This window comes from Synchiropus splendidus, chromosome 12 (genome assembly GCF_027744825.2).
Source record: "Synchiropus splendidus isolate RoL2022-P1 chromosome 12, RoL_Sspl_1.0, whole genome shotgun sequence".
Taxonomy (NCBI): domain Eukaryota; kingdom Metazoa; phylum Chordata; class Actinopteri; order Syngnathiformes; family Callionymidae; genus Synchiropus; species Synchiropus splendidus.
The window spans coordinates 10,329,668-10,355,634 of NC_071345.1; the positions used below are offsets into that span (position 1 = coordinate 10,329,668).

Genomic DNA, 25,967 nt, shown 5'->3' on the forward strand with positions numbered 1-25,967 from the left:
TTAGCATCTTTCTCTTCCTTTTGGGCCTGTCCTTCCGGTGCAGAACGTTTTATTGACATTGTGGGTTTTAGCGTGGAGTAAATTTGCAAACGTAAATTCGGCAAGTTGTACGGAGACGAGGCGCGGAGACTCTTCACGTTGGTTAGTCCCTCAGCCAATCAGGATGCAGAACACAATGCAGCTGTTAATAAATAAAAAAAGAATAAAAAAACTGCACACAAAAAAATCTGTGAAACAGCGAAGCCACGAAAGGTGAACTGTGTTACAGTGAGGGTTCACTGTATTGTGTTTTGCTGGTAGAAATGTTTCTTGTGTGGTAGGAAGCGCCATTCAAACCTTTGTTTCAAGTTTTATTTACACACCTGAATGTGTCGATGTGGTTTAAGATGATGACTTGGCTCTGAAGTATTCACTGTTTTAGTTTAGTTTTGAGATGACACAAGCCATTTCACAGAGCAAATGTTGCACCGAACCTCGGCGAGGCTTCTTTTCAGGCACAGTTGTGCTGTTGAACAGGCAAGGTCCATATTCAAAACAGCACCGCCGTTTTGCTGAATGTTAATTTCTCTGGATAAATATCAACCGAGTGGAAATCCAGCGACAGTCCGCACCATTCATATCTCTCCAAATGGAAAATGAGCTCGGCCCAGTGACAGCGTCGAAAATGATCCACAATGAAACTGCTCTTTTTTCATGTCCTATCAATCACCGAGCAAACGCACACTGGGAGGAGGCGGGAGGCGCTGGGCCAAGCTGGTGAGAAAGACTGCCAGTCTCTATTGAAACAAATAAAGAGAAGGAAAATGAGACAATTATGTCAGAAAGCGTCTGCTCTCTGGTGGTTATGAGCTCTGTTTTGAAATTATTCTGGCATTGTTCTTCTCATTATTGCTCCAACACTGACATTTAGTGTCCAATTACAGGAGTTATACCCCACAGAAACTACCTGCATGCGCATGGAGGACGGATGCCAGCACTTAGCTTTGCTGTGCAGCGCCAGTAATAACAGTGTTATAAAGTTGATTTAACTACCGTGATGTTTACTTTCAAATGGCGATTAAGCGAAGAGCAGATTTGTCTCGCGTCTCTGTTTGATCAATTGCACCAACTGTTTTAAGGAAAGCTCACCGAGGCTGTCAGAGGCTGCCTGCTAGCTGGTGGTGAAACAGCGTCAGTGGTCCTGATGCCGGACAATCGGCATTTGGTGAATCACAGTTTTTCAGTTTGAAAACCACTTTACATTGTGAATAACTATTATGTAGCTGACTATTCGTAGTTTCATTAAAATCAAATCTCAGTAGGTGAAACAACACTCAACGACAATATGCTCGAGCTGTCGCCCGGTGATGATGTCACGTCCGGTTCACTCCATTATGGTCCAGCTGCAGCCACAACGGAACGGAACGCCCCTGATTCACGGTTTCAAGATCCTTCTTACAGTGACGCCAGGGTTAGGTTAGTTAGCCGATGCGCAGTGCGAAAATGCTCTATAAGTAACATCCGACTTACGACCTGCTCGACTTACATCCACGGCCACCAGGTGCTTTTTTTTTTTTTTTTTAAATTCAATGTCTGGCACCACAGCACGTAGCAACGCGTACGACGATTATGGCAGCACAGTATCCCAGCATCTCACTAACAATGGGTAGATGAGACATCATGAAACAGTATTGCAGGGTTGATGAAACAGTCATTGAGTTCATTGAATTACTTGGACAGGTCCAGTCATTTTTCTGTGCTTTTACTTTAGTGCCATCTGGTGGCCTCTGAAAGTCATGGCACTGTTTTATGAAACCTCATCACTACATCACACATGAAAAGAATAAAATAAAATAAATCACAAAACAATCAGAAAAGTGTGATAAAGTAAAACTTTATTTTGGTATAGAGTTGGATGTTAGTTTTACAGGAATGCTGAAGCTTAAGATTAAGTGCCGACTCTTCAACGTTTGTACAATATAATAACACATCTTAAATATATATTGGATATATATATATATATGTTATACACATCTTTTCCATCCTACGTACAAAGAATAAAAACTCATTGTAGATTTTCAACATGAACAAACAGTACAGAAATATGATCCACTTCATTGTCAAGTTTGAGAAATTGTCAGATACAGTCCTAAAAATGCGTCACCCAGAGCAGACGTGGCGGAAAATCGACTTATTGCAGTTGATGATGTTGTGCGACCGGCGTGTTAAAGTGCTTCGAGTTGTGAAGGAGGTGAAGGTCAGGGGTCATGTAGCCAAAGACAAATGAGACTCTTTGGAATTGATTGAAATCTCACAAGTTCTGAGGCCAGACGTGGCCAGTTTCTCAGGAATACTCGAGGACGACCTTATTCAATTAAATACAACCGTCCTCATTCGTGTTCCGCATCACCTGCAGGAGCAACAAAAGCTCCATCCACACAGCTACACATCTGTTTTGGAATTTTCTTGAGTGATATTTCGGTTAAAATGTTCATGACACGCAGTGATGTAAACATTGTGAACCACACAGTGAGTCGATTCAACTGGACAATAACTTTGGATGAAACGGTAAAGCACTTAAACGTAAAGCTCACTGGCTATTTATAAAGCAGGAGTACAGAAACCATCAGATGCTGGTGAGTTACAGTCCAAAGACATTCAATGAAAATGACAACTCAAGTGGAGTAAACACGGCACAGATGTGTTAAAGTGCTCGGGCAACTGAAGGCAAAGACGATGTGCAAGAATAAAAACTCTGGTAAAGGCTCTATGGCTTCAGATTCATGAGACGACCAGATGCTTTTGGTATGAAAATAGTGTTCCGTCTTTGGAAGAAAGGAAAGTGATTGTTTTGTCGACTGAAAACGACGCCCCCCGCTGGTCGCTTTCGTGAAACAAAGCCTGCTAATTTAAGTTTTTTGTCTAATTTTAAACACCTCAAAATAAAGACTTACTGCACAAAATGCGAGTCTAGTTCATTCAGCTTTTTTTTTTTTAATTTTCATGTGGTTTTCCATATAAAACATATCAAAAAGTGTGGGGTGACATTGATATATTTGACATTTGTTAGTTAAATAATTATTTCATATTTACTTTATATAATATAAACAATATTTTGTTCATCTATGTATTTTTAATGTATAAAAAAATCATAATTTAGCAATATATATTAACCAAAATTAACATGTTTAATAATTAATTATATCTTCACACAAGATTCATGTGTGTTCATTGCATTCATTCTTCAAATTTAAATGAAAAAAAAAAAATATATATATATATATATATATATATATATATATAAAATGAATGAATGAATGAAAAATGACACACACATCTAATAATCAAACAAGTACCCCTCCGCTTTAGAAGGAAATTCTGTTAGTTTAGGAATTCAATTTCATGCAGCTGAAATCGACTGGATGAATGATGCTGGTTTTAGAGTTAATAAATGAACTTCCCACAGAAGGACTTGAACAATTTTCTTTAGAGCATAAAGGCTGTGGGTTTAAAACCTGTTTTATTAAAACTAATATCCAGGGATTCATTTCAAAATAATAACAAATCTCTGTCAAGTAAACATTCACTTGAATTGGTTTGGGCGAGTCATGTTACTTTGGAGCAACAAATAAACTTCTCCACTTGAATTCCCTCGCGTGTCATGTGAGCCCTGCGGCTGAAAGGCAAATCCCTAGAGTGGTAAATAAAGCACGAGGTTGTCACCTTAGAAAGATCGAAAACTGGAAGAGCCAGTCCAACAACTGACGTCAGCCACAGAGATTCAAGCTGACGCTGACTTTGTTCCACGAGGACAGCTCAAGAGAACAACATGGTGGGCCTTCAGGTTAAATATCTTTCTTTCCACTTCAACAGAAGAGTACTATGTTTATAACAGGGATGCAGCTTTCGTCCCTTCACACTCGCTTTTTAAGACTTCAAACTACAATTCTAGCTCTTCAAAAAGGCAACAACTATTCTTGTAATATATTAACCTATTTTTATGACTTTTTTTGCAAATATAAAAAGAAAAATATCGTAATTTGCTCATGTACATTTTGGAATAACTTTTGAGTTTAACTCTTCAACAAAAACATTGTGGAAATATTCATGTTTACTACCCAAAAAAAAAAAAAAAAAGACTGGTAAGGCGACTTGTTAAATGTGAGGTTAATATGAAAAGACAAAACTAAATGTAGACTATAAGGGCAGTTTTAGAAAGGAAAATAGTTACAAAATAAACAGCATGGTCCCATTAAGACACAGTTATAGAACAACCCGAGTGAAAGGTCTTTTCAAATGTCAATCCTCTGCACTCTTTATTTTCCACTTTCTAAACAGATTTAAGGCTCTTTTTTTTTTTTTTTAATCGACTCTGCTGAAGTGATGTGTCTGATTTAAGCAGCAGGAACTTTGTAAATTCCCGACAGCGATCTTAAAGGGCATTAACATAACATACACATGCTGCATAGAAGTATATTTCGTGTCCCGTCACAGTAAGTCTGTAGTCTTGAGTTCAGTATCGGTACTTTCACTTCTCACATCCCTGAATAGATGAAGCTCGTAAATCAATCTCACAGAGGCAAATGGAAAATGTCAGCAAGCACAAGAAACGTTTTGGTTTGAATCTATACATGATAAAAGTGATGGGCACTTGAAGCTGATTTAAAAAAAAAAAAAAGCAAAGGACCCGCAAGAGCGAGTCTTAAAGGGTTTTCTCGTGAAAGAGGAAATGTGTCATGACAACATGTGATCTCACGGTGAAACTGACATCATCGCATCTGTGCGTCTCCCTCTCTCTGCATCAGCAAGTGAAACAGGAAGCTCACTCTGCTGCAGCTGCACGGTGTGTGTTGTAAAGAGCACATGAATTAAGGCGATGCATGTTTCCAACAGGCTCCAGTCTTCAGATTTATTCAACAAAATAGAAAAAGAAATCTGGTCAAACGAATCAACTGATTCAGTTGAGAGCAGATTTTTAATGAAAAATCTATTTACCTTTATTTATTTTTTATTTTTAATAAAGTACTTAAAGAAGCTAAACAACATGGACCTAAAATGCTCTTTGCTTTATATGAATCATGTGGTCACCAAATATATTCATGGATGACGGTGGCGGTGAAAATGGCGTCTTCTGAGTTAACCTTTGGTAATGCATAGATCTCCTCTGAAAGACGAGAAAGCTTTCAGAAAACAGTCACTCTTCTGCCCCACCAAGAAAGAGCGCGACTAAAATGAACTGATGGCTTCCTCCCCGACCCTCACAACATGGTTTCACTTGAAGTTTTGGCTCTCAACAGATTATAAAGTACCCGGTTTGACAAGGAAAAGTCTCCGCCTCAAGGCAGAAACGGCTCATCCTCGTCGTCCTCCTCCTCCGGACTTGGTCCGGGGTCACTCAGACACCTCATCAGCTTCTGCTGGTCCTTGTCCTCCCCACCTGGCTTTCGAGTTCCTGCCGGGGGCTTCATCATCAGGCCCTGCTCCTCCTCGCCCTGCCCCTCCTCTTGCTTCCTGTGCTGCTGGCCGGCCTTTTTGAACTCGTCCATAACGTCGACCGAGTCAGGGCTCTGGGGGGATGCCAGGTCGATCTGGATGGTTGGAAGACCATCCGCCATCGGCTTCATGCTGTAGGCTTGAGGATCTACAGGTGCCACATTTTTGAAAGAAACATTAATTTTTTACATTAGAACTTTTCAAATCTTTAATCCCACAATGCAGCGTCAAACATATTGGGGTGCAGCATTTAGTCAAGCTATTTCTAGTGTCGGTACCTGCACAATTCGCATACAAAAATAAATCCACAAGATCGTCTTCGCACAGCTCCTTCGTACCACGTTTTATCAAGGACAACAGGCGAGCGTGTCCCGACTGAACCATGGTCTTCAGATGCTACGTTCGTTCCACCTAGTGATGGGTAGATGAGGTATCATGATACAGTATTGCAGGGTTGATGGAACAGTTTCCTAGTTTTCAGGGGGCCACTAGATGGCGCTCTTGGTTTAGAAATGATGTGAGGTTTCATAGCGTTACTTGTTCAAGTACAAACATTTCACAGTAGACAGTGCCATCTAGTGGTCTCTAATAATCAGGACACTGTTTCATGAAATATCATCTACCCATCACAAGTTCCACCCCAACAGAACCACTTAAATAAGCAAGAGCCGTGAACCCTTCACGCAAAGACTTGTTGGTACGAAAAGGTTTTTTCCACACGATCGAAGGTTCACAAACATTCACCATCTGTTCAATAGGACTGGGCAGTTTGGTTGAGATTATCCCAATCTCAGCGTGGTTTATTCTTTAAATATTCAAGTGTTCAAGAGTATTAGTAAGTGTTTATAACTGCACAAAGCTGTTCTTGTGTAACAACAAGGTACAAGAACACCTTCTGTCAGTAAAATTGTGATCTAGATTCACCAACATTCAACTAATTCCACCAGAGTTATTCACCCTGGACTTTGATACAACACTGAGCAGCTCTGTCAGAGTTCACTGAGTCAGGCTAACTGGGATTCTGGGGTTTCTGCCAAGGGATATATATATATATATATATATATATATATATATATATATATATACTTACATGTAAAAGATCACAAAAAGTTCTGCATGTTTTCTGCATATGTTTGTCTCAACTTCTTGTTTGGGTTTGACTGGCTCCTCTGCATGTTTCTGAACTCACAGTCTTGAGACAAAACCATGGCGGAGTGGCTATAAAGTGCAGTTTGGAAACCCTAGTAGAGACAGGGCCAAACAGACATAACGACATGGCGTTTTATGGCGGTTTGAAGTTCTAAATGTCAGTTTTGTTACTCTACTGTTTTGGTTAGTTGCCCAGCCCTATGCTTGAGTTTCTTACACAGGGTCCTCATATATTCAGGTGGGTCCCTCTGGGTATTAGTGAGTGCCACGAACTTTGCCCTCGTCTTACCCAACAAAGAAAAGGGAACGGCAATCGAAGCTAATCCTTAAATCAACCTCTTGATCACGGCCATTTCTCTTCAACCTGAAGCATGACCTTGCATGTTATCCAACCGTCCTTCAACAACACCCTTTGTTGTTTCAATTCTACCCCTCTTCACACCCCTGTTGGATCTTAACATCCATGCTACGTTGGTGAGGCAGGAACGCTTAGCACCTTAATCTCCTGTCAACAGCCAGTCATGACTGAACCCTAATAGGTCGTCCCTCGCATGCTTGGGCTCAAAAACGGTGGAACAGCATGCACATAACAGGCATGTTCACATTCTCTTTGGACAATGTGATACACAACATTTAGCCACTGGACAAAAACCACAAAAGGCATCAGTTTTAAAGAAACATGCTAACACATTAAATTAGTCAGAAGAAGCATAAAAAAATAGATTAAATTAAAATAAAAATAAAAATAAAAAAAAGAAGTTGCTTTACATCACATGCTGACTGATGTGGTGAGAGAATGGTGGGGGTGTCAATCATGCTATGGAGGCGGGCTTCATTAGTCATGGCTGGTGACCAAGTCAGTGCAGAGCGGAAGCATGCGTGTTAGGCACTCGGGTTATCACGACTCCAGATGACACGCCTCTGCTCTCCCGACCTTACCTGGACTTATATTTTCATCTCTCTGTCTCTGAGCAGGTTTGAAATCGCAATCTCTGCCTAAAAAAAGTGAAACAAACATGGCGGCCGGCACATGTCAACATATTTCCGTCAGAGAGGAAATGACGCTGGGAAACAAGGCTGCAGATGTTATGTGTGGCGCCATTCGGAGGGGATTCCTCTGCGACATGGTGAGTGAATCCCGTCGGCTCCGGTGCCACTTCACAGGAGCGCGGATGAGTGAGTGTTTGTGCCTGTCAGCGGAGGAGACAAATGTGTTTACCTGAAGCCAGTCTGGCTCTGCACATGGTCGGGGAGTCGGGCGGAGCAGCCGGCACCGTCAGGTAGTTCTTCATCTCTTTTATCTGCACAAACACAGGGAGCACGTTTGCTCAGGGGACGACTTACTGTATAATTGGCTTTGTTAGACACATCATTGGATTTCTATAAACAACAGCATAACCAAGCTCTGAAAAGGCACCACGGCGACTCACTATTTATCAATATATCTCATGAAGACTTTATTCAGTGTAGCGCAAACCCTGTGGGCAAAGCCATGTTTCACATTCAGTTGTGGAATGAATGTCAGTGTTGGACTCTAATGAAAACATCAAGCTCTGAAGGATTCACTTCACCACTGGAAATGAGAAGCAGTTGTTTTTTAAGTGTATTTATTTATCTTTCACTGTGGTTATAACGTCACCATTGTTATGTGTTTTAAACATGCATGTACAGTAGCTAATAACACGCTTCCAATAGCAATAGAAAAGTCTCCTTTGTGCCCACTGACAAAGTGAGGACAGTGAGTCGCCAGCGTCAGGAGACGACATGCTGAAGCAACAGTAACACCGAGCGATCGACTGTGCTGGTTTGTTCACACGCAGACAGACACAGTTTCTGTGGTTTCAATGATGCCAGTGCCATCAACAGATTGAGGTTGAAGCAGAAGCGCTGACCTAACACATTCAGTGGAAGCCAGCGGTCAGAGGAAGTCAGTAAGTAATACTGCTGTCCGTTTGAGCGCTGCACACTCCGAACATTAAATGCAAAGTGCATTGTTGAAAGACATGGACAATAATAATAACGAGTAAAAAAATGTGGGCGATTGTGAGAGACTTAGCGGAAGTATGCACTGTCACACTACCTTTGTAGTTTGGCTGTCAATAGATTAAATTTTTTATCTCAATCGTACTGAGGCTGAATTAACTCACAATTAATAGAAAGTCAAGTGTGTTTTCTTTCCATTTTGTATCTGTTCTAAATGTAACTTAAAGGAAGAATGCATCAACACGAGTGGGCAATAATAATACTTTGTTGCTACAATAACCCAATGTCACAGATACTGTCAAGAACTTTCTTTTGCACGAGCTCAGAGGCACTGAAAAGGTTCAAAAACCACACAACACTGTAAGCATCATTGGCCACTCCTGTGTTCTTTTACATTACATTTAGAACAGAAACAAAATGTGTGATTACTTAAATGTTGAAGTAACTGAGATCTAGTGCGAATATCTACTGACTCTGTTTATAAGGATTCAGGGTTTCAAGCTATGGGTTTGACGACACTTTTGAAACTCTCATTTGGACTGAAGGACTAAAAATGGCTCAGAATTTTTCCACTACAAAACCTTCAATCATGAACGTTCGCCGTAAACAGCGACATACCTTCTTCTCCAACTCGATCATCTTCTGCTTTTTTAACAACAGGTCACCGATGCCATCCTCGTACGGATCAGCCACCAGAGTGTGTCGGTTGTAGGACCTCAGCTGAGAGAAGAAAGACACTTTGATTAGAGCGCAAAGTCACATCACAGGAGCACATCTGTAGTCACCCTTTGACGCGTCCTCTGGAGGTTGCTCCTGAGCATCTTTCGGATCTCCTCCTCTCTGCCTTTGAACATCTGATTCGGTGGTGGCTCCGCAGGTTTGGCAGGCGCAGGCTTCTTTGGCTGAATGTTTCTGCGCGGAAAAGTAAACAAGGTTCGAGCCAAAAGTAAATGTCATCATGTTTTAAATATCTATACTCCTCAGAAAGTGACATTATAAAAGACCTCTGTATGTGTCAGAGAAGGAATTAAATTTGACTAGGATGTGTGTGTGTGTTTACTGTCAGACTCAAGTGTACTTCTGCAGTCTGTACTTACTGCATTGAAACAGTAGAGGGCAGTGCAGACGGCAGCTTGACTCCCCCTCCGCTCTCCACCAGCTCAATGGCCTGCTTCATCTCCATCTTGTGGTAGAAGGCAATAAGCTGTGGCTCCTTGGACCGCTCGCCTGCGATCAGACACTTCTTCACATACTTCTTGTTGAAACGGTTGAGCCTGTGGAGAGGAAGTAGACAAAGACAATCACAATCAGACTGAAGCGTGAGTGAGACTTAAAAGCAGTACTTTTCTTCTTGATCTCCGTTATTATTGAGGATAAAAACAGCGTGAATGAAAAGCACTAAGTCAGTCAGTCTGGTCACAGGAGCAACACTTACTTGTCCTTCCAATGGTGATGTCCATAATGGCCACAGATGTCCTCGATACCCGTCAGAAGATGGTCAAGAAACTGCATGCGAAAAAAGACCAGCTACTAACACCAACTGAAGATCAAAGATAAACTGACAAATAAGCAAAGACACAGCCGAAGATACTGCAAGTCATTACTTTTTCTTAAGTGACTCAAGAGCGAAATCACAGACCACAAACCGCCGCCAGGGCCATAATAAGCTGGCGGTTTACTGGCGCTGGGAGCAGCCAGCGGCGACAGGCTGCGATTACAAAAAGTGTTTACTCAATGTGAAATGATTTCAGCTGGAGCTTGAAATTAGCTGCTGTGACAACTTACTGACAGCTTCGACAGCATCGTTACCATGGGAACGGACACGTTTAGCATGGCAACAAATTGACTTTATTTTTTCAGTAAGAGAGGCAGCGTGCCAACTAGATATTTTTGGGCAAAAAGCTGTGACAAAATATTTTTGAATTATTAGAATTAACACTAGGTAATTCATTAAAATTAAAACAGAAATAAAAATGCATGTGGGTGCTTCTATTAAATTCCTTTCTCAATGTGTTGCTGTTCTGCTGAGGGTCGAGAACACAAGCATTAATACACTAAATACCAGTGTATTTACTGTTAATAATCAGTAATTATGGAGCTGTCGGAGTGAACTTTCAGAGACCGTTCCAGGGTACTTTAGAATTAATTACTGGCTAATATGTTGCTAATACACATATGAATGAGCAGTTCAGCTACGGTAATAGGCGCTCCCTGATCTAAAGTTCGCGAGGCGGATATCACTTTACTTGCTTTATTTTTTAGGTAATTTGGAACATTAAACAAAGGTTTTCAGAATGAGATTTAAGCCAACATAATGAGTGATGAATAACTGTGTCAACTCCCAGAGTTTCCGCTCCCAAGCTAAAAGCCACCAGCGGCTTCCTAATAAAGTCTATTTTAGGGAACCTGAATAGCACTGGACAGTAAATGTAGCAGAAATGATGAGCTGGAAAAACTGAGTGCTAAGAAATGGCCTTCAGAGAATAAGCCGGTGATTTAGAGGCATCAAAACATGTGCATTCATGTCAAGCAAACAGCCTGCTGCATGACTGTGCTGGTGCACGGAGGATCAGAACACCTCATAACATCACGCTCACACAACTCCTTCACTAAACACCCTCACAGGAGATGAATAGATACAGTGTCTAATTCAAGGGGGCTGTGACAGGCTTGGTTTTTATGAATCTTGTTCGCCGCAAGTCATTACAGACATTTTCGAATTGTTTGTTTGGATTGTATATACAAACACACACTGTTTGAATTAGAACACTCTATTGCTCACCTGATGAAGTACTTCCACACGGCCAGTAGGTGGAAGCAACGATTTAGGTATTTTAGATATAACATGACTATCTATATCTATCTATCTATCTATCTATATATACATATATACGCATATACACACACACACACACATATATATATATATATATATATATATATATATATATACCTAACTATATAACAAAGCAAGGAGGACCAAAAGTGACGGAGGAATTGTTACCTGGGTGTGGATCTCCTCATTAATCGATCGTTTCGCCTCTTGCTTCTTCTTCACTGCCAGCAGCTCCACCAGAGGTTTGATGGTCATGCCCTGACGGACAGGAAAAACACATCAGTGGCTCAACATCATCCCTCATGAATGTAGACTGATAATGCGTGGACGACAGTTTACAGATGAAAAAACCATCATAGAGCCCTCACTTCAGGTGACTTCAGGTGGCTGCGATGTTGTCCTCCATGCTATATTTGGGATTTACCTTGTCACTTTGACATAATGACAAACTTTATATGTATTCTTTCAGCTTGGCAGATGAACTCGGTCACAGCGATCAACTTCCTGGTCAGCGTTTTCACGAGCCGACTGCCAACGCAGAATCCACCGCCATTAATTATTTAAGCCTTCCAATATAGAGTAAGAGGAAAGTGTTGCACCTAAGAGTTTTTTTTTTATAACTGCACCCATCCAGAGGTCCATGTTAACTCATATTAACTTCATAGTTTTACAGTACAAACTCAATATTTTTGGAAATTTGTTAGTCGGCAAAAAACAGAAACACACAACATTTTTCAGATGCAACTCAGGAGATTTGCTTCAGAGGAAGACACAACATCTGGTACTCCTCAAGCTAGCTATACGTTGAATAAGCTGAGGTCAAAAAAGAAGCAATGTTTGAAGCCGTCATCATCATTAGGCGAATCATTTCAACAAGGTATGACTCAACAGGACAGTGCTTGTGAAATGGCTTAGAGAGGTCGGGTCACAATTTGGAATTAAAAAGAACATGTATCTACCTGTACGAAGACGGTGAAGAAGATGACGGTGATGATGGCGGTAAGGAACAACCTCCTCAGTGGAAAATGATCCTCTTTCAACAGGAAGCCGAGAGAGAAGGCGATGGCTCCACGCAGGCCCCCGTACGCTATGATGAACTGGTCTTTAGTGGTCAGCTTGACAATCCGAAACTTGTTGATCACAAAGGTCAAACCGACCACACCTGGAACACAGTGGACAGAGTCCATGTTCTCATTAGACACCTCACCAGAGTTCATTTCAACAGTGATGCCGTGTCAGCTGCTCGCCCACTCTGAGTCCCACAACCTCAGCCAGTGTTAGTATCTACTTGAAAGGACTTTCTCCAGTCTCGAGTACCAATTTAATTTGTTTCCAGCGAGCTGAAAAGTCACGGACTGATGAAGAGAATACAATGGCCTGTGCAACGTGGCGAATCAATCAGGTCACAGTGCGAGAATGCAGACACGTTGTGACAACAGCCCAATTGGGCCAATTTGCAACACTTCCTGTGAAGCCCAGGGATAATTTTCCCCTCTCAGAGTCCAGGAAATACACTTGTATGTGATGGTCACAAAGAAGAACAGTGGACACTGACCTATGACCCGCGCCACCAGACACAGAATGACAGTAACTGTGACAAAGGTCCAGTCCCACTTGTGATCACCGTCCACTGTTGCCACGCCGAGGAAGATGAAGATCAGAGTCTCGCTGACGCTGCTCCACATTTTCAGGAAATACTTGATGGTAGTGTGGGACTTGTGTGAAATGTTGGCCTCCACATATGGCCGCATCACAGCCCCACACGCGATCAACCTGCATGGAAGGGGCACATGCAAATGTTAATTTTTATATTTTTAAACAAATCTCCATTAAAATATTTTATTTCCCAATAACAACAAAAACATGTAGATCTCTTCTTTAAACTTATTTTTATCTCATTTAACTACAAATATTTTGACAGAAATCAAACTGCAAATTTACAAAAGTTAAGAAACCAAACATTGAATTCCGAAGACGTAGTGATTGAGCAAACATGTCATGACTAGTGATGTCCCCATCTAGTCCGCCAGCCACTTCTCTATTCTGCCCTCGTGTGTGCTTTCAGTGTCGAAAAGTCAAGGACAAAAATAAGCAGCTAAATTCCGTAAAGCCTCAGCAGCTGGTCGATATTTAGATTCTCGCAGATATCAATAATGGTGTGCCTTTGAAGGATGCAGGGGGAGCGCAAAAAGAATTTAAATTAGGAATACGAAATAATCTAATCCTAACCCTCATGCGGCGTATAGTGATCTGACTCAATATAGCAAATCTATAACAAGTCTGAAATGGCCTCTTTGCCTGGTAGAGGCCTTCAGGTCTTAAATACACAGTTAAATAAATAAATAGGCAGGGGTAATAGGTGCGTTCCACTTGTATGCACAGCTCTGAATTTCATAGCTAAGATGATAAAAGTCGGAAAGTCAGAGAATCCCCACCACCACCAGCATGCAATCCAAGATGGCTACCATAAACAGGAAGTAGAAGTTTTAACTCAATGATACAAGGTGAAAGAAGCGAACACATTCTGTGAATATGTTTCCTCAGCGCACATATTGACCAAGAAGTTACTTGTATTCAAACAAAGCCCACGTAAGAATAGCTTCCATGGACGTCACTATCTTGTTTTCCGACTTTGATAACTTGGCTACGACGTTATTCCCAACCCCCGGCTTCCTGGATAACTAGACCACGACATATAGTCACCAGTGCACACACGCACACACTCCACTTATGTTACAGTTGGCAATGTCTTTTTGAAAAAAAAAAATCTATATAAAATTTCATTACCTGTTTGATATATTGATACAGAATCCATTGATTTTACCTGTCAACACTGCAGTGAGACAGTGAAATAGGTCCAAACCCTCCCTCCTCGGGGGGTGAAGTTGATCATGGAGGAGAGTAGCAGGTCGATATTAGCTTCCGACATTGCTTCAGAACACCTAAATGACTATGATCATTTCATTAAGAGCAAGAGCTGCACCCCGAGGAAGGTTAATCGCTGGGTTTAACCCACTCGCGTAAACATTACAACCGAGCCCTTGAAGCTAAGCAACCACTGGCACTAACATCCAGTAGAGAACCATTGAATCAACCAAATCAATAGAGATATATATAAGACGTATTTACAGGTCGGTCCATATTTCAGGTGGTGTTTAGTGGGCACCATATGGAACTGTTGCACGACACAGCAGCTCTGAGATACCCTCCATTCATGAGCTGAAATAGAGGCTCGCCGGTCGAGACAAGGCCGAACACAGACTGCGACGCTGTATCAGCGGAGGACTGACACCTGCTATAAATTACCGTCAGGACAAGCACAAGGGACGTCCCTGAAAAGGCAACAAATCAAAGGCATGAACCCGACACCTGGTGAATGATGGCAGCAATAACAGCAATGGTCTTGCCGACTATTTCTGGCTTCAGTTGCCAAAGATGTTTCCTCATCAGTGCAGGAATCAAAAAGAACAATTCTGCCTTGAGTTGGTTCCACTTCTATTTTGATGTTTTTACAATGCAGTAAAAAAAAAAAGGTGCTTACGCCATGATGCCAGAGAGGTGGAACACCTCGGCGGACAGGTAGGCCATGTAGCTGTAGACGAAGACAAAAAGCGGCTCGATGACACGCGTGTGTGACGTGAAGCGTGACGTGAAGGCAGCCAGGATTCCGTAGATGGCTCCGACCAGAACGCCACCAAGTGCAACCACCAGGAAGGAGATGACACCCAAGAAGCCGTCCAGTACGGTCACCGTGCCAACACCTGAGTACTCTTCAAAAAGATGGTAGAGCACCTGGAGGGAGACAAGTAAACATGCACAGAGCTAAATGAGACGAGCTCAAAACAACAACAAAAAAACATATTTGGTTATCATTTCAATGAATGCTTAAGCAGCTTCAACCCTTAAACAAACAAAAGCTATTGCTGTGTTTCAAATCATCTTCAATGCATCCCAGAAACTCTTTCAAAAGGGAGGTGTGCCACGTCTCATCCAAGACAAATGTTTGCACCAATTTGATGAAGAACCACATGCATGACTGAGAAGTATTTTAATAAAATTTGAGCAGGTTGTCGTGAATCGGAAAAAAGACGACAGCAGCGGATGATGATTTCAAGATGGTGACCATCTGTTTAGAACAGGTGTGCTTGATCGGGCAAGTTATTTAATGAGCTAAATATCAATTTCAATTGTGGTAAATATTGGTTTCGCTCTTTCTATCATCAAGCTTAGGCGCAGTTTAATATTACAGAGTGTGTGTGAGTGTGTGTGAGTGTGTGTGAGTGTGTGTGTGTGTGTGTGTGTGTGTGTGTGTGAGCGGGGGAGGAGGGGTCCCAGCAACAACACACTATAGGGGGTACAGCGGAGGCATCAATGTCAGTAACGTTATAGCTGGTCTGAGAGTACAAATAGCCGGAGTGATGATCGACAACACACTTAGCCAGCGCTTAACCACTGACTGTATAGTCAGCTGGAGTAACACATATCATGAACCACCAGTAGTGGATTGTGTGCATGTAGATATTAAGATTGTTTGTATGAAATCTGCCCATGACTACGCACCACAGTTACAGCATCATTGAGCAGCGACTCTCCAAACACCAGGATGTGAAGCAGCTCATTTATGTGGATCTCCTCAAACACAGCCAGCACAGCCACAGGATCCACTGCAGAGATAATGGAGCCAAACAACAGGCACGGCAGGAGCTCCAGCTGGTGCAGGTTGGGCTGGATCTGGCACACGGCGTACAGCAGGCCGCCGATAAAAAAGGCATTCCACAGGGTCCCCACGACCGCAAACATAAGGATGGTGCCCAGGTTCTCCATGAAGGGACGGATGGGGAGGAAGTATCCAGCATCCAGGATGATGGGAGGAAGCAAGCAGAGGAAGAAAACTTTGGTTTCCAACACCGGCGGGACCTCCTCTCCTGCTAGCTTTAGGAAGCCGCCGACCAGCAGGCCCACCGTGATCAACAGGCAGCTCTCTGGCACGATGCTGGACAGACGAGGAACTAGGTGGAAGCCTGCAGGAGAAAAAATAAACAATTGTCAAAAGTATCATCGCTGGGCTGGAATCATAGGGGGCTTTAGGAAAAGGAGAGCCCAACAGTAGTGCTAGGAAAATATGGAAATGACATGCAAAACAGTGGTGAAATACTTCTGTTTGCCATGTTTACTAATTGAAATCTGTGTAACAGCTAGGAATCATCTGCTGTCACATGGCTGACAAGGCATGCCACAAGCACTTGAAAACCCAAATGCCAGCCAACTTTCTGCCCAACGACAGAAGGGCTTTGATAATACAGTAACTATGATTCTCCTAAACTCAACAAGCACATTGACAGTACAACGGCCTCTGAAAATACTGCGAAATTTCCCATGAAACCGGAGCTAAACACACACAGAGCAATAGTAACTAGATGAGACGAGGAGCGCAGGCGAGAAATTCTTCCCTGGCTATATTTACAGAGCACAAATGAGAGCCAGCAGCGTGCAGGTACTGTGAGAGTTGACAACATGATCCAGTAACACCGCTCCATAAGCAGGGAGAGAAATATGAGCCAGAAGTGGCTTCATGCACCAACGTTGGCGAAACAATGGCATGCTGGTAAGTGGCATGCTTGGTATCGCAAAATCTATCAATCTCTGTTAAGGCCCTTAATGCATGATACTCTTATAACTGGTCAGGACCTTCATAAAAAAACTATCCTTTGACAGGAATTAAACATTGCAACGAAAACAACAGCATCAGCGGTGAACTAGTTTATGCAAAGCTTTATTTTGTATTACATTTTGAGACAACTAAATCACAATTTTCAAGTCCATGTCGCCAAGTGACTTGACAGGATGGTTAAGGCCTAGAGTTTGACACCTACAGAACAAGCAATGTCAGTGAAATGAGCCAATGTCCAAAGGTCTTGGGCAGCAAAGACCTCAAGCCCTGTTGGGCCTCAAGGTACCTGCACGTAGTACGTGACGCATTTCTATGACTTAACTAGCAGCTACTGAGTGTGGCAAGAGTTCATCTGTCACTCAACAATTTCTGAACAAACAAGATTCACTAGTTTGCTCTTCTAGGGAAATGCTAAAAACAAACAACCTATATTTAGCAATTTTGGTTCACGTTTTTTAAAACCCTCCATAGTGTCATAGAAAGACAGAAACCAAAGAATTAAAAAATAATAATAAAGTAGTGTATCGGACAATGTCAGCATGTTGTAGTATCAAACCATATGTTGATGCACTGGCTCTGCACGTGAACTACATTAAAAACTAGGCGGGCGCTCAAGAGATCACATACCTCTGCCAAGCAGCTCATTTTCAAACACATTCCATTTTTTTTACCCAATATTTTCCCAATTCCATCCAGTGCGCACACACCCAATTCATTCTCGTGTCACTTACAGGTCTAAACTCAGACGGGACTGCTACCACCTGACGACCTGAAGCTGTAATGGCCATAATAATATATCTTGGTTGGCAATATTTTTATTGTTTCACTATGCAGATATTCAAGATATTAATATCGCTAAACCAACTATCGCAATTTCCCCTGCTCATACTGCGACTATAGTAGTGGCAAACATCAATTTTGCGCTCGTGCTTCAACTTGCAGGTAAGAGCAGCCATCAAACATGAATTTTTTTAAATTAAAAAAGCTTACATAAATAATTCGGGTTTCACCAAATCCACATTCATATTCATATACGATTGGATCACACTATGACATTTTGGGACTCAAGAGAAATCTTTCTGAAACTAATCCACTCTTAGTTTGTTTTCAACCAGCCCAACCCAAATGAAATATCATTCTCAAACTCATTTTCTTCTTTTGGCTAATCCATGTCGTATATGAGTGACGCATTATAAATCATATTCTCTAAATGCCTGATCATGGAGCTTCTTTATCAGGAAGCCAGCGACTTGTCTTTCTGCCTGGATGCGTCGGGCAACTGCAGTTGAAATGACCGCTACCGAGCCGAATAGCAGGGAGGCACTTTGACACTTAGAGGGCTCTTAGACAACTCCATCAGTGTTTCAGAACTCTACAACTGCCCGTCTGTGCGGAAAATAGAAAGCTCCACGCAGCTGTTGCTCAGAGCCAGGATAGTAGGGGAGCCCATAATGGGTCTTAGAAGGACTGCGTCAGAAACAAAGGGCCCACAGACGCTTCCTCGCTTTTGATTGAATGTTAGACGAAGAGAAACCACCCACATATTCACCAAGGCTCGATATCCAGGTTGCTGGATCTGGAGCTTTGCTCAGGGAATAAACAGAGCCTATATCGCCTCCAGATTGCCCAAGTACTGGGCAGGAAGTGAATTCCAAAGCACGAGCACTAAAACATGAAATGCTATATCATTTTAAAAGCATAAATTTTCATCTTTTTTACAATTATAGCTTAATAGCTTTTCGAATCATGAGGCAGACAGATGCTCCAAACAAACAGTCTGTTGACAAATAATAAACTATCATCTTATAAAGCCGAAGGTGGCATTTACCTCACATGACCTTGGCTAATATTAATATTAGCCAAGTTAATATTAATACTTTAGAGCCCATGTTTAATTATCTGCACACTTGCAAAAATAATTTCAGTGTAACCACAACATTCTTGCAGTAGGAATTCTTGTTTAGCCTGTTCCCCCTGACCACATTGATCTGGATGCATTGGCCTTTAAAGAAACAAAAGCCACTTGATGATGGAGCATTTACTGAAGTCAAAATGACTGAAAAGTGCTGATCCTTTTCTGAAACCTTAGAGGATTTGAACGTGGCTCTGGAGTGCTCTGAAAAGCTTGTGATTTCCGACGTAGTAAATGGAAGTAGGCCAAGTTGCAGATAGGGTTTCACAACTTTATACAGCTTAACAACCCGGGGAGCAGCATAGCAACATGTGTGTTTGTTCTAAAAGGTGTGTAAAAAAGGAGATATTTTATCACCGTGTTTTTAGTGGTTGTGAATTGAATCCCCTGCCTCACAGAAGAGAAGGTTAAAGAGCAGCAACTGATAATATTTCCAGACAGTCTTGTGATTCCTGGTGTTCCAATACGTTACAGAGCAATTTCAGAAGCAAGTCATGAATAAGTAAAATCACGTGAAGCTTAATTCCGTAGCAAAACAAAGGTCGACAGCGTCTGGAAATAAAGGCCGCACAGAGATGTGTTTGAAAATAAGAATCTCCATTAGTAAGAAGACAGAAAAATGAGCTTCACCACCAAAGGGCATGAGGAGGAAGCATGTAAAAACAGGTCTTACTGAACTAGGGCATGAACTCGGTCGTTCGCGCTTTTCATATAATCTTAAGACCTAACCGGGCCGAGGACGAGATAGTGGAGAGGGTGTGTAAACCTCAAAAGTATAACACAGATATGATCCTGATAAGCTATCAAACACAGATAACATTGAGAGCCATTCACAAAAAAAAATCCTGTCACCACTGCTCTGTCATGAAGCAACACTGTGGCCACTCACTAGCTTTAAAAGTAGCTTGAGATGCCTCACATATAGTATGAATTTGTCTGTTATCTGAGACACAAAAATATAGCTTCGTTGCTCGAATTCTCTAGAGCATCCTCAGCAACAAAAACATACGTATTAGTGACTATTACTTGTGTAACTCCTCATAAACCGCAGTTAAGATGAATTAAACTTTTAGACTAAGTAAGCAAAGTTGTTTAAAGTAGAACAAAGATTTCGACAAATTCGTGTAGGAGGGTGTGTCACATTTGAACCTGTCGTGAAAACCAGTTTTTCCTCGAGGCTTATTTATTATTAAGCGGACGCATCTCTGTGTTTGGTACCAACATGTAAATTCTTCAACCACTACCACTGTTGCGTCTTCCTTGGAATTGCTTCAGGAGCAATGATAGATGCTTTATTAATATGTTTTCAGAATGAAACTACTGTGAACCTGCACTTTGGTGCAATGCTAAGATAACTATTTCAAGTCAATGTGTCTTGCAAGCCATATTTGAATTAAGATTGTGGGCCAGGCTCATGCCTCTGAACTGTACACCTCATCAGGTGAGGTCAAACTAAAGGTGCTTAAACATTAACACGGGCCAGTGCAGAGGGATTCTTGAACTGTGAGATCAGGGAGTTCAGTTCGTCATGTCAATAATAGTCGCAACAATTTCTCCTTGTCCCCTGTTCTCTCTCCAGAGAACCTTGAAGGAGCATATCTGTTTGCATTCACAGGCGAGTGACGGCCCCCGCTGCTCTCCACAGGCGAGCCCAGCGTGAGAAACCTGCTGCTCAAACAGGCCCAGGAACCATGTCCTGTTTCCACTAGGCTAATGGAAGACTGCTCAATCCAACCAAAGAAACTGCTCCAGAGAAAAGAAACACAGAAACATCAATTAAATCTGAATGAGTTTCCTTACACTCATGCAGAACAGCTCCAGGAAAATATTCATAGAGCACCGAAACAGATAACCTTCGCTGAGTCATGGTTTGATGCAGCCCACTGGGCTCATGTTGCTGGTGAAAGACTAATGTTAGTTTGAATAATTAATAATAACCAGCTGCTGTTTATCAGCAGAACGCCGAGCATATTTGCAAAAAAAGCAGACCCATTTCAACTGACTGGTTCTAAGCTAAATCTATAAATATATTTGATAGAAACCAGTATGTCTTTAGAGTGGATAAATGGTAGTAAATATCGGTTATGAAGTAGCAACTTACACACAGAAAACTCTAGATTAGTTTGCTTAAGTGCTGAAAACCCCAGGAGTGCAACAATATATTGCTTTGACTAGTTGCTAGTGATCTAGCAGCAAGTTAAATGGCTGCTACAATATGGTACTATGAGGATAATAATAATAAAATGCATCAATTGTCACTTGTTCCCACAGTAAAAAACAAATACAAGTGGGCAAACATTAACTAAGAAGGTGTGGTTTTTGATAATAATCTGGATTGTTTTAACAATGAGATAAATTGGACTCAAAACAACAAAAGCCCATCATTAAATGTACTCACCTCACATTAAAACGCTGAGCATGAAATTCTCCAAGTTCCAAGTTTAACATCAACAACCACCACTGAAAGTCACTTTACAAAATTTGTCTAGGGAGCCATAACGTTCACAGAGCAGCAGAGCTGGCGTCATTTCGAAGAAGCTGAGTCAGCAGGCGACACTGACCATCTCTGCTGAGAGTCCTATATAATTTTGGAAGCATCAGAGGGATAAAATAATGAGTCTAAAAATGTTTCAAAGCTATTGGGAGAAAGAATATGCAGATATTGAATTTTCCATCACAAATGACATTAGAGGACATTAGAAGGAATGCCAATTTTGGCTGTTTTAAACTTTAACTTTTAATCACTTCAAATCATTGCAGTGCATTATGGGTAGAATCCTGCAACAGGTGAGTGAATTTTGAACATTGCAAATAGGAATTATTAAAATGTTTTCAGGACTAGTCTATTGCCCACTGCGGGACAAATAAAAAATATAACCTGAAAGGTTTTATAAGTGTCACCTTCAGTCATCTCGAACAAGAAACAATGAAAATAATAAAAGATAATACAAATATTTAGAGAATGTTTTTTACTTTGATCAACCCATGATTTTGAGATTAAGACTGTAAACATCAGGGACACCAAAGGCAGCCTTCAAGGGACACACATTTCAAGCACTACACAAGTCAGAGGCTGAACAAAAATTGTACTAACGTAAGAAGTGTCATGGAAACCCCGTTGACAGGAAGTTTAAACAGAGTGGAGAGTAAGACACTGCTGTGGTTAGCGTCAAATTGCATCAATTCTGCTTCTTACCTTCTCACAGAAAATGTACACCAGCTTTCATCAAACTGCTGTTCATTACCTGGTAAATCTCTATAATAATAATAATAATATCTATATAATATCTATATAATCTATAATCATAATAATAAAAATAATAATCATAATAATACATTGAAAGTGACCTAGTTTTTGTTGCAAATTCTGGTCCATGAATCCATATTAAAAGCTATCTATATTTGCAGGAATGTTTGACTCCATTTGAACTGACAAACGTCACAACATAGACTCTCAGTGGAGAGAAACATGCATCTCTGATATAAATATCAACTCCAACACCTACTTTTCTGCCCTGCACTTGAACCCTACGACTATAAAAGTCCACTCAGACAACTGCAACCAAGAACAACAGCAACAGTGTGTTACAGCGAGGAAAAACACACCTCGGTCCTCAATTGTTTGGCAGGTTGTTAATTATACATAGACGGTGAGCTAAACTAGGACTGTCACACTAGTTACCATCAGCTTCGCTGGAAAATGGGCATGTCATTTCCAGGGAACCTAAGATACTGATCTGCCAGTCATAAATGCTACAGCTTAATCCCAACCCTTTGTTAGGAGATAAAACAGATTTGCACGCGAAAACTTCTTTCTTCCATGTAAGTTGGAGAGCAACATCCATAAGGCTACTTGTTAAATGGCGTTTTTATAACAAAAAAAAGATGCAGGTCACTTCAATAACAGTTACAATAATAGAGGTTAATGCTTAACTGACCTTCTACTTCAGACAAAGATGCCTGCGACTTAGAGGGCAACACTAAACACTGCAGGTACATGTGTTTTAACTGCACTTTTCACTAGAGTTACAGAAGATTTTCAGTGGCTGAGGTGCACCTGAAGCTGAACACCAGTCAGGCTCAGCGCAGGGATAAAGTGAATTAACCACAGACCATTAAAGCCGGGTTGCAATCATAAGAAGCCTCAGGTCAAAACCATCAACGCTGTCAGCTCATTCGTCCGTCTCCTCTCCCTTCCTTTGTCTGTGCTTTCACTTCACGTAAGGTCGTCATTTAAATTAATTTCCTCCTCCCCGCTTCCAGTACCACAAATGTCCTTGAGCTGCATCCCACCACCACCACCACCAGGTCTGGTCGTCCCTCCCCCAGGAGACACTGGGCTTCCAGCCCGAGCAGTGAGGCAGCAACCTGCTCAGTCAGGCTCCTGGCGGCTTACAATTGACAAGCAGCAAAAAAAACCCCAGGGACAAAAGAGTGTTTTGTGCAAGTCATCATGCGATAAGGGAATAAATCACGGTTTCCAGGGATGAAAGATGACAGCAGAAAAATAGCCAACTGTCGCCATGATTGTAAAAGAAAACAGCAGGGAAGATGCCACTCAATGCAGCGGTATGGTCCAGCAAATCATTATCTAAGGAGGGAGCGCACTCTCATTTTGCAACAGCAGCAGGAATCCTCCGTTGACAAACGCTTTCTGTTCCACATCCAGGCTGCTGTATCAAGGCCCTGAGTCATCACTGGGGTGAGGAGGTAAGGCGCGAGGAGAGGATCCTCGCGCCTTACCTCCTCACCCCTCCACATGGTGCCGATGAGTAATCCACGTGACACAGCCTTGTCTCAGGACTTTCAGGAGTCCAACTATGACTGAAATTGACTTGAGAGGCTTATGATGTGCTGACCACACTCAGTGCTATCCCCCTTATTGGCTACAAGTCACTAAGCTCTTACCATGCTTTTAATAAAATGTATATTCATGGAGGAGGTCTTGTCTCTGTGTGGGAAAATACTTGGCAGATATTCTTTCTATGACACATATAAAGACTATGATCTGCTTGTATACATTGACTTACTTAACTATATTCTGTCCAAATACCAATATTTTTTAACCAAACAATGATATTTTTAGAGAGAATTTTAATATGTGAAGTACCAACAATGTGCTACTGATACATTAGTGTAGCTTCTTTCTCTGTTCAAAGATCAATTCTGCTCAGGATGTTAGCTTTAACAAGAGAATCAATATTACAATCAAATCGTTCAGTTCTCTCTATCTCTCTTCATTTTCAGTGTTTACTACAGCTACAGAAAAATCCAGTCTTTTAGCACCTGATGTGAGGATTAGCAGTGGATTTACTAGGTTAAACAGTTCGTATTGAGTTGTGTTTAGGGATGACTTGGCTCCAGATCTGTCATTATGAAGATGAGATAAGGTCAACAGACTGCTCAGTAGTTAAATCCAGCTGAGGTAACTCCAGGTGTCTGTCACGCCTGGATCATATTCCCCGAGCTTGTGTGGGATTTTATTCAAGCGACAGCTCAAACACATACTGAGGTTAACTGGTGCCCTGTCATGGACTATCAAGTGCAGCATTAGGGGCCACACTTGAGCTCCACCTCAAAGTGAGGAGGTAGAAATGCTTTCCTTTTTTTTTCTTTTTCAAATCATTCCTTTTTATTGTCATTTCATGCAACTATTGAAAGAATAAAACCATCCCAAACTGTTATTTAAGTCTTTTCCCTGCTCCATAGTGCCCCGATCGTATTAAATAATAATAATATTGTTGTCTTTCTGATACTATTTTGAATCTTATTTAATTTCATTCTTACCTTTTCACTTAGTAAATGATTCAGAAACAACCGTCATAATATAATATTACAATACTTTGTTTTGCTGTATTTTTTTAAAACTATTTTGCTGCAATAACAAATAATAGCCATAAGTTTTATACATACATAAATACATACATGCATACATATCAAATAATATGGATGGAATATGGAACATCTGGAGCAGTTCATGCGGACCTCTCAGACCCAAAAGTTGTGACTGTGGAATCAGCAGCAGCAGCAGCGTAGTGTTCAGTTGTGTGAGCCACTCACCTAACTTCATCAAAGAGGCCAGCAGAACCCATAGCGTGATCTCAAAGGGCAGACGAACGTGCTCGTAGTCGAGGCTCAGCACCGGGAAGGGCTTCTTGGTGCCGTTGCCCACACCCTCCGCCTTATGATGAGGTGCCGGGGTCTGGTGGTGTCTGACATCCGGAGAACTCGCAGCCCCGAGAGGGGACCCCGAGCCCTCCAGCAGAAGCAGCAGCAGCAGCAGCAGCAAACCGCGCTGCGGAACAGTCCGACTGAAGCTCGTCCCCGGAGACATGGTGCCCGACAATTTCCGCCGTGAAAACAGAGTTGGTGTGGAGGGAAAGTTCGGAGAAGTTACTCGGAACTTGGTAACCAGCTGAGCAGCATATCACCGACGAGAATGACTCGAGGAGAGAGAGCCGACTTGGCTAGCTTGCTCTCAGGTGAAGGAAGCAGGAAGCGCCGGGATGCTTCTGGAGTTCAACAACAACAACACGAGACTAATGTTTCCCACGGAGGTTTTCACCCGAGTGGATCCGCGCTAGCAGCAATCCACGCTGAGAGGTGTTGATGCGGGAGACAGGCGACACACGGTGGCATCCCCTCCACGCCTCTTCTCCCCCTCCGACAGCCGGAGGCACCGACTCCGAACACGGACACTGACCTTGGTGGGAAGTGGCGTGGATGCCACACAGCATTTCAACTTTTCATTTCCTTCTCGACACATCCGCGTCTTTTCCTGGAGGAGAGGACATTGGTGGGGTCAATGAAGGAAGGGTGGCTGCGCAGAGCTCCGCCCCGGCTTCAGGGGCTTTTCCAGGGAGAGCAAGCCGCGCAGCGTCTGGTCGCGTCCGCAGTGGCGGTGGCGCTGAGTCTCAACCTTCAAAACACACACCCTTTTCGCG

The 25,967-nt window shown here is 42.0% G+C and overlaps 1 protein-coding gene across 2 annotated transcripts; it reads right to left on the reverse strand.

The window, feature by feature from the left end:
* Window positions 1–1,874: 1,874 nt before the first annotated feature.
* On the reverse strand, window positions 1,875–25,967 carry slc9a1a (solute carrier family 9 member A1a). Of its 2 annotated transcripts, XM_053880761.1 has the most exons (13): window positions 25,084–25,967; window positions 16,001–16,461; window positions 14,982–15,232; window positions 12,996–13,213; window positions 12,400–12,602; window positions 11,609–11,698; window positions 10,040–10,110; window positions 9,702–9,878; window positions 9,390–9,516; window positions 9,223–9,324; window positions 7,841–7,922; window positions 7,561–7,617; window positions 1,875–5,620 (listed from the first exon to the last, which is right to left on the reverse strand). In XM_053880761.1, exons 1-13 carry the CDS (start codon window positions 25,355–25,357, stop codon window positions 5,316–5,318), a joined length of 2,418 nt encoding a protein of 805 aa, XP_053736736.1. In that variant the 5' UTR covers window positions 25,358–25,967; the 3' UTR covers window positions 1,875–5,315. The 2 variants fall into 2 exon arrangements, with proteins under 2 accessions (XP_053736736.1, XP_053736737.1); XM_053880762.1 differs by lacking the exon at window positions 7,561–7,617.